This window comes from Rhinolophus sinicus, linkage group LG07 (genome assembly GCF_036562045.2).
Source record: "Rhinolophus sinicus isolate RSC01 linkage group LG07, ASM3656204v1, whole genome shotgun sequence".
Taxonomy (NCBI): Eukaryota; Metazoa; Chordata; class Mammalia; order Chiroptera; family Rhinolophidae; genus Rhinolophus; species Rhinolophus sinicus.
The window spans coordinates 10,034,454-10,054,843 of record NC_133757.1 but is presented as its reverse complement, the minus strand read 5'-3'; the positions used below and the strand labels follow the sequence as shown (position 1 = coordinate 10,054,843).

Below are 20,390 nucleotides of genomic sequence, written 5' to 3'. Positions count from 1 at the left end.
AACGTAGCTATTTCTATTTTCCGCTTCATGAGGCGCTCAAACTCAGTCCTCAAGCCAAGGATGGAGGGAATCCAACAGTATACGCCCATCCTAGTACCCGTCTCGGCCCCAGGCACACGGTGCCCAAATCTTCTTCTCCTCCTTGGGCCAAATAGAAATATCCTTTATGCATATATATTTTTTAAATTTCCTGCCTGCCTCATGACCTCAAAGCAGAGCAGTCCCTGAGGTACAAGACTAGAGGCTATACTCTTACTGTCCCTATTTCTCAGAGGAGACACGAGGCTCAGAAGGCCAGGTGGCTTGCCCCAGGTCCCACCAAGCTAACAAAGGGGACAGCCAAGGCCTGAGCCTCACGGGGCTGACATCAAAACCAAATCCAACATCTTCTCAGCCTGTCCCTCAATGCCAGTAAGAGCTAACGTGCCTGAATCCTGTAAGACCACAGGAATTGTACAAACCTCCGATTTTTCCAGGTCATCAACCACAGTTATTTTTATAGGCACAGGGTTTTACTTGCTCCAACCATTGACTATCTTTCGGAACGTAACTGCAAACAGGACCAAAATGAGTGAAACTGCAAAAATGTCTCACTTCCAGAGAGCAGCCGCAGGTCAGCAGGTACCCTGGCAAATGGGCCATCACAAATAGCCTCTTTGGTTGGTGCAGGGTTGGTCTTGCAGGCCTTGATCCCCCCCACCCCTGCTCTGCCAGCCTTCCACGCAGGTCACCAGGAGCCCACTACCTCCAGGTTTCAGTAGAGACATCCGTCTCCTCTCAGCAAGTGAGAGGCCACCACTGCCGTCCTTGGTAACTCAGTTATTCTAGGCTTTTGCGAGCAAACTCTCCTTCCTTTCCTGGAGGAAACCCTCTTCTTCCTGAGAAAACACAGTTTTTTCCAGGAAGCCGGGCTGAACCACATCTGGCTTTGGCCCGTTTTCCAATTAGAATCCAGATGTGAGCAACCAGAGCCCCAAACCGGCTGCAACTGAAACACAACAGTTCTAGAAAATAGCAGACAAGATGACCTTGAGATTCAGAACCCTCCAGATGAAGCCACCACCGTCCTTCCCAGAGAGTGATGGAGAACACAGAACCAATGTCTCTGCCCCAGCAGTTACATAGCAGCAGACCTAAGTGGAGGCCTGGCCTGGGAGGACAAAGAGAGAGAGTGTTTGCTCTCCCCTGCTGGATAAAACTCATCAAAAATCCCTGCGTTCCCAGTGGATTATGGGAAGGGGAAGATATTAACTTTACAATAGAGAAACCTGACGGGCAACAGCTAAACCAAGTAAGTGACCACTGCTGATAAGTCATGTTGGTCTCCCAGACCCTCTGATATGAGGCACTGATCTATAAAGCACTAAGGAGACTTCACTTCTTAGCCATCTTCCCAAATCCATAACCTCAGTTTACCTGTGAGAAAACATCAGGTCAACCCCAATGGAGGGACATTTTATAAGATACCTGACTGCAGGTAAGAAAAGGCAGGGAAAGATGGAGAAAACTGTCACACATTGGAGGAGACACATGATGCCTAAAAATAGGATGACACATGAAGACTATAAGAACACATGACAACTAAAAGCCATGTAGGATCCTGGATTCAATCCCAGAACAGAAACAGACATCAGTAGGGAAAACGGGGAAATCTGAATAAAGCCTGTAGTTTAATTCATAGTGACACAGCAGTGTTAATTTTTCAGTTTTGATAAATCACTGTGGGTATGTAAGGTATTAACATGAAACTGGATAAGGGCATACAGGAAAGTTGTATTATCTTTCCAACTCTTAGGTAACCCTAAAAATATTTCAAAATAAAGAGTTTTAAAACAAACCCCCCAAAATCTTTTTTTTAAACCCTTGTCTTCTCATAACAGTGCTCCAGGGACTGGCATCTCACAGCCGGAGCCCCAAAAGGGAGCCATCAAAATGGTCTTTCCTCTCCCTCTGCCCATGGCTCTTTGCCTTCCTCTCTCAGTTGTTCTGTTCTCTTTGGTCCCTCCTCCAACGCACTTGCCCGTCCTCATCTGTTGATTTCACTTCCCTGGCCTTTCTTCCCCAGGAAACAGCCCATCTTTTGGGGTAGAGACAATGCCCCCAATCTAAGGAGGCTGAGCCCATTCCCCAGGGCGGGGCCCAGGGCCAGGTAACTCACACCCTCCACCTGGACGTCGGGATCGGTTCAGATATTGGTCCTTTCCCCAGGTTTTACTCCATGAGAGTCGGGGCTGGGAGGCTTTCTAAAATCACTGGAGGAGAGGCAGAGTTTTTCTATTGCAGTTGCCGAGCTGGTAGAATAGAAACCTGGGGCCGGAGCAGGGGGCATCACCACTCCCTTCCAGAATGAAGCTCATAACTAGGAAAGTAGATGAGGGGTGGAGAGAGAGCTGATGACTTCATCTGAGCCCCTGGACCCAGCTGTGCCTCAAGTTAGTGCCACTGTCAGGACTTTCCAGTTCCAAAAGCCAATATTCCCCCTTCTGGGTTAAATGAGTTAGAGCCCAGTTTCTGTTGCTCACAACCTCCAGTGCTGAGCCCTCAGTAGTGGCAGGCTCTGCAAGTCTCCCCGCCCTTCCCAGCCCTGGGACCAACTGTGCTTGAGCAGGAGGGACTGGACAGGCTCCAACAATCCCTCCCGGACACTGATCTCACTCTGAACTTGGGTTTCCCTGGAAGCAGACCTGAGACAAGGATGTGAGTGCCAGGAGTTGCTTTGGGCAGTGATCCCAGGAAGCATAGGCTGGGGAGTGGGGAAATGAGACAGGGAAGGGTGTTCATGAGCAGGTTATCGCCATGGGCTACTGGGGCTCCATCCTAACGCAGATGGACCCCTGGGAGAGGGCGCAGACCACTGCTCAGTTGCCCACCTGAGGGCCAAGGGAGCGGGAGGTTCAAACACCAAATTTCATCCATCCTGGGTTGAGGGCTGCTCCTGGAGACATTCGTTAATCAATTCGCATTTCTGGCCTGCCCCACACACAAGGTGGCACACGGCCAGGCACAGTAACAGGTGCTTCCAGGATGGCCCCATCAGCCTGCCTGGAAAGGTGAGTGCCCAGGGAGGTGGGCAGGGCACAACAGCAGATGCTCCATGCAGGACCCCATCAGGCGACGGGGTTCCTGGGCTCCTGCTTGGTTTTCCAGCCCCTAGGGAATCCCCCTGGCTTCTCTCCCCGACCCCCAGGCCTTCTGCTCTACTTTCTCGTCAACACCCCAGATCTCCAGTGATAACCACTTGGGACCACACTCTATGGACATGGGTACACTCTGTCCATCCAGCGGTACCTATTCTAGCAGTTCTGGCTGCACCCCAGCCAGAAGCTCTAGTTTTCGGGTGGCCCCTCCAGGGGTGCCTCATCCTGCAGGAGTTAACTTGGCGTCGCCTGGCCCTCTGACCCCATAACACCTGCCTCTTCTCCTCAACCGGATCCTGCCGTTCCCTGCTCCCGTCCCTTCTTCCCGAGGCTTCTTCCTCACCAGAGTACCTCAGCCCCACATTCCTGCAGCTCCTAAAATCCCTCCTCCTCCATACAACTTCCCAGCTTTATCCTCCCTGGATAAAAGCTTGTGCGTGGTAATTCAATGGGGAAGGACAGTCTATTTAACGAATGGTGCCAGCCCAAGTGGTTATCTTTCTGGGAGAAAATACATTAAACCCTTACCTCAAAAACTATTTGCAAAAATAAGTTCTAGGTGAAATCAATGCTTACATGTAAAAAATAAAACAATAAAAATCACATAATTTAAAAGACAAGAAAATATGAGTTAGGCACTGGGGAATTTTTTTTTAACAGAGATCAGAAATTGAAAATTGATAAAAGAAAGACATTTTCACCAAAAATAGCAAACATTCTCGAATAGTAAAAGATATGTGAAGTAAAAAGACAGACTGACGAACAGGAAACATACTCACGTTTGAGAAATAAAGAGTTACTCTCTGTCCTGCAGAAAGAGTTGTCACAGATTGATAATAGGAAGACAATAGAAAAGTGACCAAAGCAAATGGACATAAATTTACTATAAACCAAATCTAAATGCCCGATAAATATATGAAGACAGAAAAAAAATAAAAGTGAGTTAGTGGAAAATGCGTCTGAACAGGACGAGGACTTGGCCAGGAGCAGACTGTCCATTTCCACCTAAGCTGCACGGCACAGAACAAGAAAGCCAGGCCACCACGCAGGCACACGGACCAGTTTAAACTCCAGCTCACCACGGACTAGCTGTGAACATGCACTTAACCTGCTTGTCTACGAAACAGGGATAATAACAGAACCAGCTGTCAAGACTGCCGTGAGGTTCAGTGACGTGCTGTTCGTAAGGCACTCGGCTCCGTGACTGGCAACAGAAAACCCTCCATATTTACTAGCCATGGCATATAACATCACCGCCAGGTCTTGCAAGGTGGAGAAAGCACCTTTCTGGATGGTTACAGTTAACTCCCAACCCAGAATCCCCCTGTCAAGGATGGGCTTCTGTTAGGAGTTGAAGTATGTGCCCCATATGTGGAAGTCTAACCCCCACTACTCAAAACGTGCCCTTATCTGGAAATAGGGCCATTGCAGGTGTAATTAGTTAAGAGGAGGTCCTACTGGAGTAGGGTGGGCCCCATATCCAGTACAGCTGGTATCTTTATGAGAAGAGACGTAGAGACAGGCATACAGAGGGAAGGTGGTCACGGGAGAGCAGAGGCAGAGATGGGAGTGGTGCTGGATGAGCCACGACACACCACGCATTGCCAGCACCCACCGGAAGCTAGAAGAGGCAAGGAAGCGTCCTCCCCTACAGGCATCAGAGGGAGCCTGGTCCTGTCCACACCTCGATTTCAGGCTTCTGCCCTCCAGAACTGGGAGACAATAAATGTCTTTTGTTGTAAGCCACCCAGCCCTTGGAAATGAATACAGGTTTTAACTGATTTTCCATTCTTAAGTTTCAAAAAGTCAATTCAATCACAATTAATGTGAACTGTGGGTTAGTCACTTGGGGGGAAGGGTCCCAAAGTATGTTCTCGAACTAAAGGATGTTGATGGGTGTAACATGTAAAAAGATTATGTGGAAAGGGGTTCCCTGGTCAAGTAGTCAGGGAAACACTGGCCTCAACAGAATTACAAGGGCTTCTTTATTGCAGGACTTCTCAGGGCCTTTAACACTAGTATGCATTACGAATACCCAGGAGGGGATACAGGAGTGGCCGAGTCCACATTCATGGGACCACAGAACCCTCTTCTCAGAGCCTCTGGTGGGACTTGTTTCTGCAGAGCAGAGTTTGGAAAACTCCACAAGAGGGAATATGGAGGTAAAGGAGGAAAGGACCCCACCTTCCTGGAGTTTATAGCCCCTCCCCCATGGGAGACACATTTGCCTCCCTCACCCCACCCCCACCAATTCCCTCTTTCTTTCTTTCTTTCTCTCTCTCTCTCTCTCTCTCTCTCTCTCTCTCTCACACACACACACACACACACATTTTATTTGCTGTCCTCCATGGCAAATGGTCTCTTGGTTTCATCTGGACAATTTTCTTGCTATCCAGTACCACCCCCAACCCCACCCGTCAGTTGGCATTTAACTTTGCCTAATATCTTTAGTTTGATGGGGGAATGAGCTGGCTCTTTAAAAAAGAAGTCAGATTTCCAAATGCTGAGTCATTCCCAGGAGGGAGCAGTGCCCGAGGCAGAAGTAGGTCAGCCTGGGGCAGAGCCCCCCCCCTCACTTCCCCCCAGGATGAAAAGCACCCACCAGATAAGGACAGCTCACAGGTGGCCCAGGCTCTTCTGAGTGCTGTGTGTGGGTTCACTCATTTAAGCCTCGCAACCAACCCTACAAGAATAAACCATGGTTCTATCTTCCAAATGAGAAAATGAGGCATAGGGAGGAGAGGAGGGCTAGAAACACACTCTTAACCAGAAACGTCAGGTTGATAATCTCAGACATCGCAGCAAGTGGCGTGTTTGCCATTCATTCATTCATCAAACATTTAGTGAGCAGTGGGGGAGGAGATCGGCAGGTACCAATAGAGCCCTGTTTCTAACAGTGGGTAGTCAACATTCGGCTGGGAGCAAGCCCAGTAGCACCAGGAGAGGCACCCCACCTGGACTTTGGGGTGGTCAGGGAGAGCTTCCTGCAGGAAGTGGTCACCGAGCCAGGTCCTGAGAACAACTGGGAGTAAGCCAGGTAGAAGGGCATTCCAGACCAAGGAAGCACATATGTGGCAGCTTAGAGGCCAGAAAACAGCAAAGGTGTTTGGAGGACCTTGGGGACAAGGAGGAAGAGCAAGAGACTAAGGCCAGTTACAACCAAGGAAGCTCCCTGACCCACAGCCACACTTCAAGTCAGAAAGTCTAGATTTGAATCCTGACTCCACCTATTTCTAGCTATGTCACCTTGAGCAAGTTAAACAACCACTCTGGGCCTCACCTTCCACATCTAGAAGAGGCAGAAAGGACAGTACGTTTCACACAGGGCTGTAGTGAGGGGGAAATGAGCTACTGTGTATCAAGCCCTTGACCTGTACATAGGAAGTACTAAGTGGCATCATCACTGTCCTCGGGCAGGACCAGAGCTCACAGCTACCCTCAGCCCTGCAGACGGGGCCCAGCGGAGCACAGCAGCAGGCCTGGGGCCTCCACAAAGGAAAGAAGGAGTCTTCAAGCCAGTGAGATGCCAGGAAAATCTACCCTCCCATCACTGATCCAAACCTCCAGGTTGCCTCCTCCTTCCCCAGATAAGTGTCTGCCAAGAAATACCACTGAAATTCCAAGAAAGTTCATTTTGTTTCTCCCAGGTCTAAATAGAAACCGCACAAGGGAAAACCTGGAGCTTATTTATTTTCTCCCCGTGATGAAACCAGCCTGACATAGAAAAACACCACAATGCCTGCCTCTCCATCAGGCCAGGTCCTGCCCTGGGCATGTGGAGTACCCCCCAGCTGTGGGGACACGGTCTTGCACTGGGAGTAGGCCGAGGGCAGAGGGAGCTGTGACAAGGGGGATCGTCTCCCCAAGCCTTGGCGATTTGGAAGGGATGCAGGTGGTTTAGCGCATACAAACATCCAGGCAGACCCATGAGCGGGGGCCACGAGCAGCTAGATCATGTCCATGAGGGTTCATGGAAATCCTCGCAGGGATTTTTCAGGCGGACATTGGACCATCCCAGGCTGGTGCCTGGATCCTTTAAAGCGGGATCCCAGAGGTGACCACCTGCCACCCCGGTTTCGTCCTGAGCCGCAGCTGGTGCCTAGACCCTTGATCTCTGTGTTCTCTCAGCCTCTCAGACCCAGTCACTCAAGGCTCTCAGAAAAGTGCCAGCCACCTCGGAAGAAAGCATGTATTATTCTGATGTACAGGCCACCCTGCTGCTTCAGCTTCCTTTAAAATGACCCTGATTACAATACATCATACGGAAGAAACTGTACTTTGCCAAGAAAAATTTTAGTTTCATTTATTTAAAAAAATGACTCACCAACTCATGGATGCCACCAGCTACTCTTACAGCACCATGTGGTAGAGTCAGGCCTTGCCTGTCAGAGGAGAAAGGTGAAAGGTGAGAAACGTCCCGCGAGGGACACAAGGACTTGGCCCCCAAGCCCCTTCACTCTGGCTTGTTCCTGTCTCGCGGCATCGGTCCCGTTCTGTAACTGAGACAGCTACCTGGATGCTCGTCTCCTCTGCCGGCCAGACCGTGCCTCGAGTCTCACAGCTGCCCCTCCTGTCTGCAACAGGGCCCCCCCACTCAGGCCCCAGCACCCCCTCACCTGGGCTAGCACGGCAGCCTCTTCTCTAATCCATCGTATCATTGAAATTAAGTCCTGTGAAGTGAGGGACACTCGCCTCACACTGGCATCCCAGGCCATCTGCTCTAGGGACCCAACACCCTTCCTGGCACTCCCCTGGCACGCCCCTGTCTTCTAATTTTTATTGGACCATTACCAGGTTGCAAGGTGCCAAGGCCTTTAGATAAATTACCTAATTTTATCCTCAAAGCTACCTAAGGAAGCAGATACTACTATTCTCATTTTCTTGATGATGAAATAGAGACTCAAAGGGGTTATTTCATGAGTACAAGGTTATACAACTAATAAAGGTCAAGGCAGCACAGCCCAGGATTCCGTGGCCTGAAGCCTGCGGTTGTCTCCAGCGTTTTCCCTCAGCTCACTGAGCGTCTCCTGCTCGCTCTAGATTCCTCCTCCCTTTCCTTTTCACCTCATCCCATCTCGATCCCTTCAGGTCCCACCATCCTCAGCTGGTCATATGTTATGCACTGGATTGTGTGTGACCCCCACACACACTCCGCCAAAACCCTGATGTTGAAGTTCTAACCCCCAATGTAACTGTATTTGGATACAGGGCTTTTAAAGAGATAATTAAGGTTAAATGAGATCATAAGGCCCTAATCTAATAGGACTGGTGTCCTTAAAGAAGAAGAGACATTTGACACCTCTCTGTCTCTCTCTGTCTCCCTCTCTCCCTCTCTCAGTGCACTGAGGAAAGCCCAGGTGAGGACACAGAGAGGAGTTGTCTGCCTACAAGTTAGGAAGAGAGGTCTCACCAGAAACCAACTCTGACTTCAATCTTGGACTTCCGGCCTCCGGAACTGTGAGAAAGTAAATGTCTGTTGTTTAAGCCATCCCGTCTGTGGTATTGTGTTCTGGCAGCTGGAGCCAACTAACACAGCATACAAACCAGGTACCCGAGGACGCCCTGCTCCCCAGCTTACTGCTGTCCCCACCCCAGGAAGACAGGACAGCGCAAATCAATAAGGAATAAATGAGTGTATTCATGAGCAGTACAGTCCTGAAAAAACAAAGGGCTAGAAGCTTCTTGGAAGTGGTGGCCCTTAAAAAAAAAAAAAAGGGCAGCAGAAGGGGAATATGACAAGCACATTCTTTTACATAGAGCTGTCCCCTTGTTCCACTTAGTGAGCAAGAGCCTGGGTCCTGGTCTCAGAAACACCTGTGTTTGACTCCCTAGCCTCCTTATGCCTCAGTTTCCTCATCTGCAAAATGGGGATATTAATATTGACCACACCAAGTTGCGTTGTCAGGATTATTAAGAATATATGTGAAAATTTAAAAAGTATTAAATTATAAGTTTTTGCAGTCATCACTCTCCGCATCCTATCCGCCAAAGAATTATTTCTTTACCCAGCCTGGTGATGCCAAAACAGCAATAAAATGAGAAAGACACAGGAGCAGAAAGGAAATCTGCATCCTATTTAATCGGGAGGGAGGAGGGGAAAGAAGAGCCGTGCAGACTTTCAGGGAGAATCTGGTATTGAGTGGAGTGTGAGGGAGAGTTTTGGGGAAAGCAACCCTGTCAAAGGCAATGGAAAGCAGAAATGAGGAGAAAAGCGTTTCTAAAGAAGGTCACACACCACACTGTGAATATTGTCCCCGTGCTGCATTGTGAAACCTTGCTGTCCCTCAAGAGATGGAGTCAGTTTTGAACTGCCTTTAATTACCTCTGAGGTGCGGCACTATATTCTTTGAAAGCAGCTCCCCACAGAGACTGGGACACCTGGGCCCCAGTAGCAACCAGGTTCCATGTCAGAGGCACCTCGAGCTCAGTAGCTGACAGAGTCAGTGCTAAACAAATGATCTTCCTTTTGGCTGTTACTGTGACTCCTAATCTACTCAGGCTGTTAGATCTGAGGCGGGACATCCTCAGGTATCAGCCTCAAAGCCCTGAATCCCTAATCTCCTTCCCCACATAGAAACCCAACGTAGCCTGTGCGCCACTTTTCCTTGAGTTCAGATGCCCCCTGAGGAAGGGGCCTCCTGGCCAGACCACAGCATCCTGGTACAAGCCCTGGGCAGCAGGGGACAGTTCTGGAACGCTGATGGATGGACCCCAACTCTCATCCGTCGGCAGTCCAGGTGCAGCCTCCAACCATGTGATTCGCCCCTGGACACAGAAGTGACTTAGAGTGATCGCCACCTGGCTTCCTCCCAATAACCTGCAGACCCAGGAGCAGATGGAGACAGTTCAGAGAAAGGCTGCCTTTCTCCTCCATGGGGCTGATGGAGAATTCCGAAGAAGTGGAAGCACTTAGTATGCGGCTTGAGACACTGTTGGAGTGAGGGACCTGTGTACCTGAGACTTTCCATGCGTGTGTCTGTCTCAGAAACTGTGAAGACGGATTGGTATTTGGGACCACCTCCTTTAAGCGAGTCTTTGAGATTAACTGGGTTTTGTTCTGGGGACTTTTATTGAGCTTATTTTTCCCTCCAAAAAATATCTTCGTAGTTCCTAGGGCAGTGAGCAAACAAGGTGACCCCACCCACCCCAGTTATGAAGGGCGAGACCTTTCCCCCACCCCCCCATACACAGAGCCCTCCAGCGCAAACCCTGGACATACTGGAAGCCAGACCCAGTTCTCTGCTTTCAGGAACCAGTGACCCCCAAGGGGAATGGGGCCTTGGCTTAAGGCCTGACTCAACAAAACTGTTAGTGCCTGCCCCTAATCAGGTCACTTTCAGGGAGGTACTCCTATTATCCCCACTTTACAGGTAAAGAAACTGAGGTCCAGAGAAGTAGAGCCAGTCACCCAAGGCCACAGAAATATGAGATGGAGTAGGGATTCAATCCACACACTAGGTCCAGAACCCACACTCTCAACATCCCCCCAATACCACAGGAAACAGGAACCAAGCTGCTCCAGGTAGCTCAGGACTGTGGCCTGCGGCCAGTGTGCACTGACGCCGCATGGGGACACTCAGCAGTACACAGCCGGGGCCTCAGGAAACACCTGCCAGATAGGACTCGAAGCCTCGGCTGCTCAGAGCCTCTCAGTCTGCTTCCCCCTGGCCACCTGCAGCTGCATAGTCCTCAGGACAGGAGGCTGTGTGGGAGGAGGCTCTGCAGCTCTTTTGAGGTCTCTCTTAGCCCCCCAATATCCACCCATGTAGGGCTCTGGCTCTTTCATGCTGGCTCCAGTCCCGAAGAAACGCCAGAATCAAATGGAAGCAGCGACTGCCCTGGGCCTCTCCCAGGGACAGTTGTAATTCAGAAGGCCTATAGCACATACCTGGACCGTGCTGCATTGTGAAACCTTGCCCATCCTACTCAGCAGCTTAGAAAGAGTCCACACACTCCGGCTGACGTAATCCTCCCAACAACCCTCAACAATGAGTGAGGCTGTCAGACCATCTCTGTGTTACAGGTAAATCTGAAGAGACTCTGAGAGGGCTTTCCCCACCGTCTTAAGCTTTAGTGGAAGAGCTGGCTCTGTACCATGTGCTCTGCTCACAGACTGCCAGCTCCTGACTGCTTTCTTCAATGTTCCCAAAGATCTGAGCACTTGCCTTGAAACACTAATCCATAAACCAGTACCCCGGACAGGGCAGCCATGTACAGTCACGCAGGTTGCACACTGCACAACTCCAGGGGGCGCCATCCAGTTCAACGTCTGGAGCTCTGTCCTGAGCCTAGAACCCACACAGGCCTGATCCAGCCTCTTCCCCAATTACACAGAGTCCTATGTCCCCTGACCTTATGTTCAGGGCTCCTTCCATTGGGCGTGGCCACATCAACCTGGACAGACCACCGCACTCAAGAGCCTGTCCCACTCTGTTCTCATCCTATACCAAGTCCTGCCTGAGGCCAGGGCATCACCCATGAGCACTGGCTCAAGAAGCCTGACGGGCTCTAGAGCCTGATGTCAGGTTAGTGGGAAATCCACCCCCCACAGCTGCACCTCGCCTGCCCGCCTGTCGGCTCTACCTTCCAATGGGCCCCTCAGGGCCGTTATTCAGGGTCTGCTGCATAAACATCTGCACTGAATAAATAGAGCCTGAGTCACAGGGAAGAGGACTTGAGAGCACAGTGCAGCTACGGCAGCCCCCACACTGGGCCGGGACCAGGCTCTTGCCAGTGTTTCATCCTGCTCAGTTAATTCTCCAGCATCGCTGATCCAACAAGAAGAGGCTTGTAACATGAGGCTTGTGAGCAAGAAGGGAGTAAACACTCGTCCTGCAGACCCACCATTTAGAAAAGGAGTGAGAAATTCAGCTTCAAGCCACAGAACTATTTTATATTCCTTTGTAGCCCCCAAAACGTCTGACCATCATTGAGTGCCTAGTATGTGTCAGGTCCTTTTTGAAATTCCTTCCATGCACCACCTCCCATAGACTCCCAATCAGTGAGTAAGGCACTGTTATTGCACCCATTTTAAAGATGGGAAACTGGAGGCAGAGGAAGGCAGGCTTGAAGATCATGCCTAAGATCACTGCAGAGACCAGCTCTTGAGCGCCACGGTTGTGCCGCTTCCATCACGTGTATGCATTTGTCCCTCTAGTGCTTCCTCTGTGCTGCCATTCTGCCAGGTGCCAGGGATAATGGTGAGCAGACTCCATCACAGGCCTGCCCTTTGTAGAGGTTGGTGGGCAAGACAGGCCTTAATCAACCGCCTGTAAAATGCACCTGTGGTAGGTGTCCAAGGGAGGATGCAAAGTGTGTTAAATGGAGGCTCTTCTGGTCTGGGGGGTCAGGGAAGGCTTCCCCGAAGAACTGATGAAGGTTGATGGATGTGAACAGGGGGTGAGGAGGAATATAGAAAGAGCAAGTTCAGACCCCATGGCAGGAGGCCTGTGGGAGTTCCAAGAAACTGAAGAAAGGCCAGTGTGCAAATCACAAAGAACACTTACTGGAAGATTCCATTTACATAAAATTCTAGAAGATGCAAACTATATTGACAGTGGTTGCCCAGGCTGGGAGATGGGGCGGGGGGAGAGATCACCACGGGTGACTGATCTGTTCATTATCTTGATAGTGGTGATAGTCGCATGGGTGTATACATATGTCAAAACTCATCAAATTGCACGTTTTACATGCAGCTGATTGTACATCCATCATACCCCAATGGAGCTGTGAAGAAATGAGTATGTAGAAGGTCAGGGTGGCTGGAGAGCAAGGAGGGGAGAGGAAGGGATGGGAGGGAGGCCCAGGAGGGCCGGCTCAGCCAGGCTTTATGAACCTCTGAGGACTGGCCCTCTACCCACAGGCAGTCTTAGATGCCATCACAGAGTGCCACACACTGGGGGCCTTAAACAGCAGAATGTATTGTCTCACAGTTCTGAAAGCTGCCAAGTCCAAGACCAAAGTATCAGCAGGTTTGCTTCCTCCTGAGGGTGTGAATCTATTCCACGCCCCTCTCCTAGCTTCTGGTGGTTGCTGGCAATCCATGGCATTTCTTGGCTTGTGGAAGCATCACCCCAATCTGCGTCCATCTTTATGTGGCCTTCACCCCGGGTGTGTGTCTGTGTCCAAATGTCCGCCTTTTATAAGGACACCCGTCGTGCTGTATTAAGGGGCCCACCCTACTCCAGCATGACCTCATTTTCACGCATTGCATCTGCAATGACCCTATTTCCAAATAAGGTCATATTCTGAGGTACTGGTGATTAGGACTTGAACATCTAAACTTGTGGGGGCCACAATTCAACCCGTAACAGGCAGTGTGAGGAATAAAGAATAACTGAGCGAGACGGGGGAGAGAGGAGGAGAGGCAGGCCAGCAAGCCTGAGTTAGAACTCTGTTCTGTCCCTTCCCCTGGAAGCCCGGCAGTCACATAACCTCTCAGAGCCTCTATTTTCTCCCCTGTAAAACAGAGATTATAACCCATGCTTCCTCTTGCCACCAGGATTATCCAAGATCAAAGAAAAAGATCAGTGGAAGGTCCTGTCTGCCACTGCTGGACCTCTGGACAAGCTCTCCATCCCACCCAACAACTTAGAAAGTTGCCCCTGACGCCAGCCCTATATGCTCACTCGCCATGCCCAGACACTGGTGACTCAGAGGGAAGAAGGTGAGTTCCCTGCCCACACTTCCCCAGTTAGGGGGACCTGCGCTTGAGCACGGCCTCACAGGTATGACAAAGTACAGCTGGGACCATAGGAGCGCAGACTACAGAGCAGCGGCCTCTGACTGGTGCAATCAGGGAGGGCTCCTAAGAGGAGGTACCCACTAGCACCTGAACCCAGCCCCCAAAGGGAAACTGTCCTGGCTTAAGCCCCAAGCCTCAGAGTGGGGTGGGTGGTAGGCAGAATAATGGCCCCCAAAGATGTCCACACCCTTGTCCCCCTGAGGCTGTGAATGTATCACTTCCATGGCCACAGGATTTACAGAAGTAAATGAAGTTGGGAACCTTGAGATGAGGAGATTATCCTGGATTATCCAGATGGACCCAATCTAATCACAAGTCCTTACAAGTGGAACAGGAGGCAGAGTGGGTCAGAGATGTGATAAAGGAAGAAGAGGCAGGAGAGGTACAATGCGTGAAGAGAGACTCAAGCCACTGCCTTTGAAAATGGAGGAAGGGCCACGAGCCAAAGCAGGCAGGCAGCCTCTAGGAGCTGGAAAAGGCAAGGAAACCGATCCTCCCCTAGAACTTCCAGAAGGAAAGGAGGGCTGCCCACACCTTGATTTTAGCCCATTGAGTTTCGTGTCACACTGCTGACCCACAGAACCGTAAGATAATAAATGTGTGTTGCTTTTAAGCCACTAGGTTTGTGATGATTTGCACAGCAGCACCAGAAAACTAGTACAGTAGGGTTGTACCCTTCAGTCCCCTGGAAGGGGACAGGCTCAGGCAGGGCTCTAAGGAAGTGGGAGGTTTGAAATAAGTGGGAGGTTTACTGCTGACCTTGGTCCCCACCCTCCAACTAAGGTCAAAGTCCTCATCGCGTCTCCTCAGGTGAGAAGGGAGCCCATCTGACCACACTGCAGTAGGTCACGAGGGACAAGGCCTCAGGCGCTGAGCTTTGGTGACTTGTCTGGGGCTGGGACATGAGCAAAGGGACCCACAACTGGGCTGTCAGAGCCAGAAGGGACCTCATGTCACTCCTCGACACGTGGCTTTGCTGATGAGAAACCTCAAGGAGAAGAAAGGACGCCTGGGGTCCCACAGGAAGTCACAGGCGGGAGCCAGGATGAGAGCCCAGGTCTCCTAACATGCAGACCGAAGTCCGGGATCTGCTTGGGAATGCTGCAGCCCTGGCAGGAGGGTCCCCCCTTCACAGCGTGGCTTTCTGAATGAGGGTTTTTGCCTAAGCACGGATCTCGGACGCCACGAGTCTGAGATCCTGTACTCGGACCCTCTGCAGGCCTGGCTCAGGGCCATCTCACGACCCTGCCGGACGGCCCCCGGTGGGCCACCCCCATCCCAAAGAAGCCTCCTGCAGCTGCCACACAACAGTTAGACAACTACCAGGGCTGTCACCTAAGCTGTCACCCATTCCCAGGTCAGGTTCCAGAAGCTTGTCCTGCACAAGGATTCGTTTCCCCCTCCAGCCAGGAGGAAAGGAGGAGATCCAGCTGGGGCCATGAATATCAGGCGTCTGGACAGGCAACCAGCTCCGCTCCGAGGTGGGCTGTGTGCGGGGGTTGGAGGGAAAGAATGAACATCACTAAGAACCCAGAAAGCCAGTTTCCTAGTTAAAGGAATCTTTCAGGTCTCAGAAAACTCACTGAACATTCCAAATGCGTCCACTGGCGGGTCCTCCCCACTCGGTAGGCTGAGGCGCCACGGCTCTCAGCACTTGTGCTGTCATCCTTGGAAGGCTGTAAAAATGAGGGTCAGCTATTAGTCATTATGTTACTCAATGGAGGAAGGTGCGCTCTGCACAAACAGTAAAGTGTTTTCAGACACAGCATTACTTCCAGCATCAGAGGGGCCAAACCAGTGGGGATTTGGCACCATGGGTATCCATCACCTTGGCCATTTCGTAAGACGACGTCGGAGAACCCGAAGACTCGCTCCAGGCAGTTTCTCCTTTCTTTTCTCCGAGCATCTGAGATATTTTATGTCATCAAGTGAAGGTCCATTAGCAACGGTCCCAGAAAATGGCTCTTTCAAGGTCAGGGAAGTGCGAGCAAAGGAGCAGAGGGAGCAATTACTCCAAATGTGGGGCTGCTTGGATGCTTTAGGTCTAAGAAAGGGGAGGCATCCAACCGGAAAGAAAGCCACACACCAAGTACTGGGACTGGCACATTCTCTGATTAAACAGGAGCAGTATGACGGCGCAGGCTGGGATCCACAGAAGCCCCACGGCTGGATGTCTTCCTCAGCCTCCCCCCCCCACCACCTGTGGCTTAGCTTCTGGTTGGGCTCCCCCATTGGAAGGCCCCAGCAAGAGGTTGGCGGGGGAGAGGAGAAGGCGATGCGGGAATTAAATCAGGCACCGATGAGCAGAGCCAAGTTCATCGCCCTCTGGCCAACAGCCCTAGGCCCAGTGGTCTACTCCCCTTCTGGTTCTGACACCCCTCCCTGCCCTTCACTTTTACGGTCTGGTAAGCACCCCATTCCAGGGGGGGCTTCTTTCAGCCCCACCTCCCCTTTGTGAGCAGTCCCTGAGCTCTCTCTCTTCAGGGACCCCACTTGGGTGTCCCCTCTATTCCCTGCCAGGACCTAAATGATCTTCCGACCTTCTCCAGAAATTTTCCTGGACGACGCCAGCCTCCTTCCTAGAGCTGCCATAAACGCCATTGTTCTCTGGATGCTAGTCCGGTTTGCCAAGCCAGTTTCAGACCTCAGAGCAGGGACCAGATAAACATACCGTTCATATCCACGCGGTGCCTACTAAGCAGCTGTCTGGTTGAGCTGGTCACACCTTCAGCAAAAGGCCCCCTTTTCCCTGCCAAGTTCATGGAACAGTGGTCAAGAAGACAAGTGGAGCCGGCGTGAGCCTGGGAAAGAGAAACCAAGCATGAGTGACCAGAGCAAGGCCAAGGAGTGGCATCCAAGGGTGCTCCTCCCCTCTGCCCACCTCTTCTCGCCCCCTTCGGCCAACAGCCTGTGCTGAGCCAAGAGGCAGGGCTCTCCTCAAGCTCTGGCTTCTTGCTTTCTGGAAGAAAGCACATCCACTCAGCAAACATGTACTGAAAGGTTATCTAGGCCACACTGAAATCAGGCGCCGGAGTCGTAAACAAATAGGACCTAGACCCCAGCTAGGCTTCTCACCTCAACCCTACAAGCTTCCACAGACCCACCGCCACGAATATGGGGAGGGTGTTCAGAGGCAGCCTGACCTGGTCAAATCCCGCTTTACCACTTAGTAAGTGGGGATTCCCCTAAATCAGACCATGATGCACGGATGGGGTGCAGGTCGTTTATCTGGGACATGACCCCAGGAAGCACTGGCTCCTGGAAGTGGAGAGGTGTGCCAGGGAGGGAGGAAACCAACAAAAGGTGCATTAATAAGCACCGACCACTGTGGGTGTCTGGGACACTGGGCAGAGCCACCTGGGGTTGTCCCATGGAGGGTGTGGAAGCTGGGCACTTATCTACCACCCTCCTTCCCCCTATTGCTTGGGAATTTGAGGAATTCTCCAGGCTGTCGACTCCCTGGCACATCAGACTAGCCACGCACATGGCCCAGCACCCTCTCCAAGCCAGAGAACACGCTCAGGAAGAAAGGCAGGAAGTCACCAGTGTGGAGGAACTGTCCAGGGGAGCAGGCTAAAGAGCACACTTAGCCTCTCTGGGCCCCACTGTGAAATGGGCACCAGAGTGCTGGGATAGCTGAGCAACAGAAAGTATCAGATGCACACTTGGCACCTGGCACTCAGTGAGGGCTCTGTCCAGACAGCCATCAGTCTAGACTTACAGCAGTGCCATGTGCCCAACGTGCCACAGAGCTTGGAGGCCCCACAGAAGTTTTCTGACTTAAATCCAGGAAGACTTCCCAGAGGAGGAGGCATTTGAAGAATGGGTAGTATTTGATCAGCAGATAAAGGATCCGATTTGATAACCCAACACTTCTTTCATGGAATCACTGACACTTTATACCTCTGAAATGGACCTCAGAGGGAATCCAGTGATCTGTTCAGAGGAATCTCAGGGCCTAGAGAGGCAAGGGGACCCCTGGTGTGAGGCTTATGGCTCCTCTCTCAGCCTCGAAGCTTCACCTCCTCCAAATGGCCTTCCTCCCGCAGGCGGCTGCGGAGGTCGAGGCAAACATTAGTACACATACCAGTTCTTAAAGGACCAGCTGCTCGGGGCTGCCATCCAACTCTCTTTGACATGCAAGAGCCACAAAAAATACCCACTTGTAACTGTGATGAAGACAAGTGTCAAAACCCAGCAGAGGAAATGTCAAAGTGATCCCTGACCCGCGGTCCCTGAAATCTGCCATGGGAGTCTTAGTCTTCTGATTTAAATCTCTTTCATTCTGTTAACATTTATTGAGGCTTTTAGGAACCAGTCCAGAGGGCAGACAAACCCAGGTCAGTGACAATCATACCCTAGAAGTGTGAAGAAGAGTTCAGTGCTGTGGGAATGCAGATAAGGGAGCAATTAAGTGTGCCTGGGGGACAGAGAAGCTGATGGCTGATTGGTTCTTAAAGGATGCAGAGGAGTTTGCCAGGCAACAGAAAATAAGTTTGCGGAAGGACACTCCAGGTAAAAGAAACAGCACGATCAAAGGAGGCAGGCTCATGCCCAGGTGAAGCATCGCCAGCGCAAGGCTGAAGTGGTGGAGAGAACAGCTGCAGGCGTCCCCATGGCAGCTCCAGTGGTTTCCAGCCAGCTTCTGTCCTGGTCAGTGCCTGTGTTTGTGTCAGTCGTTGAATAATTTGACTCTCAAGGCTGCTTGGACAAGAGCTGGACCACCAAACTATCAGAGGATTGATAGGATCTGACCAGGTTTTATAGAAACATCCCTTTTTGAGCATAAGCAGGGCAGGCCTGCTGCCATGGAGGCACGCAGGCCAGAGCCAGCCCTCAGCTTCTAGGGCCTGTGTGCTTTGCCACCACACTGCTTGGGTGTCTGTTGAATCCACACACAGCTATCGTATGAATCCAAGTCCCACACTGCTCAGTAAATTAGAGTCTCAGAACTTGAGCTCTGGAAGGGCCCTCAGAGGCCCCGCCCAGTGCACATCCCTTGTTTGGCAGATGAGTTACCAGAGATGAAACTGGAACTAATAACCCCCTCGATCATCCGGCCAATACTGGATGCCCCTTCTGTGCCAGGCACTGTACGAGGCCTTAAGGACAGAGCGGAGAATAACAGCCACGGCCCCGCCCTCGCGGCCTTCACACACTAGTAGAGGAAACAAAGTATGAAATAATTGAGATTGTGCGAGGCTTTATGAGGGAAATAAACAGAGTGCTGTAATGCAGGGGTTGGTAATGTATGGCCTGCCGGCCAAATCCCACTTCAGCCTCTTTTTGTATACCAGCAAGCTAAGAACTCTTTCACACTTGTAAAGGGTTGTGAAAAACAGAAAAAGAATACGCAACAAAGACCCTGCAGCCCCCGAGGCCTACGATGTTTGCTGTCTGGCCCGTAACAGAAAAAGTCTGCCAACCCCTGTAGAGAGGTAGTGGGCGGGAGGCTCCCTAAACTAGCAAGGTCTGCGTTCCTGCCTTGTAATATGGCCTCTTTCTGCTCCCCCAGAGCTGCCTCCACCTTAAGGAGGATAAAACATTGAAATGGGTCGTCAAAAGTTCACCGGAGTTGGCAACCTGCCTGTAGCCAAGTGTCCGGGTTTCTGGATGCCTCCTTCCCCACCTGCTGTCTGGGGTCTCACTCGAGTAACCTGGTTCTCAACTTGGCCACAGCTGTGCCTGCCCCTCCCCAACTAGCAGACAAGAGCCACACAGACAACAGCTTCTCCCATGGACCCCTAACCCCTCCACTCACCTCCAAGTCCTGCCTGAACTACTTGGTCAAAAATAGAACCACGTGATGTCAACTGTAATTGACAAAAAATTTTTTTTAATTTAAAAAAAGTAAAACCGTGTGGATGCCTATTTGAAGACACCTCCCTGGAAATCTAACACCCAGAAGCTTTGACTTCTTTTATTTCGGTCAAATACGTTTCTCAATCCACAGCTCAAGAGTTCAACCTTACAAATCTTGGCATTTATGTTCAAACAAAATCAAATGTACAACTTTAGCTCCCAGGGAAAGAAAGTCCACAGAACACATTCCAGCAGCAATTGTGAATGGAAACCCACACGAAGCAAGAAGTATGACATAAATCCACAAACTCGCCACGTAGCAGCATCTGTGATACAGTCCATCACATTTCTGTGCAAAATGGGAACCAAGTTGTCTCTTAAGAAAAAGTTTGTCCAACACAGAGCTGTTCCTCTCACACAGCCCATCACCCTGGAAGGTTCCAAAAGACCATTTTGTTCACAATGAAATCTGTGCTTCGTGGAAAATATATTTCACCTGAACAGTTCACTTTAAAATGGTTAACGAGTCACTCCATAAAGTTAAAATAACTCACATGTCCACACAAAGTGATACCATAAATTCTTACTAAGGTGATGGTGAAAAACGATGGATTGAATACATTCACCTGGTTCCTCCCCGAATCCCATTAAAACCATAGTAAGCGATTCTTTAAAGGACTAAACCCACAAGAACAAAAGGGATGAGA

General features: G+C 50.9%; 1 protein-coding gene across 1 annotated transcript in view; it reads right to left on the bottom strand.

Annotated features, from left to right (window-relative positions):
- Window positions 1-20,390, bottom strand: part of CACUL1 (CDK2 associated cullin domain 1) — a 227,285-nt gene that overhangs the window by 182,788 nt on the left and 24,107 nt on the right. Inside the window, exons 8-9 of the mRNA XM_074338983.1 lie at window positions 16,553-16,682; window positions 15,465-15,557 (exon numbers count right to left, since the gene is read on the bottom strand). Coding sequence (XP_074195084.1) covers window positions 15,465-15,471 — 7 coding nt within the window. The 5' untranslated portion in view covers window positions 15,472-15,557; window positions 16,553-16,682. The remainder of the gene's footprint in view (window positions 1-15,464; window positions 15,558-16,552; window positions 16,683-20,390) is intronic.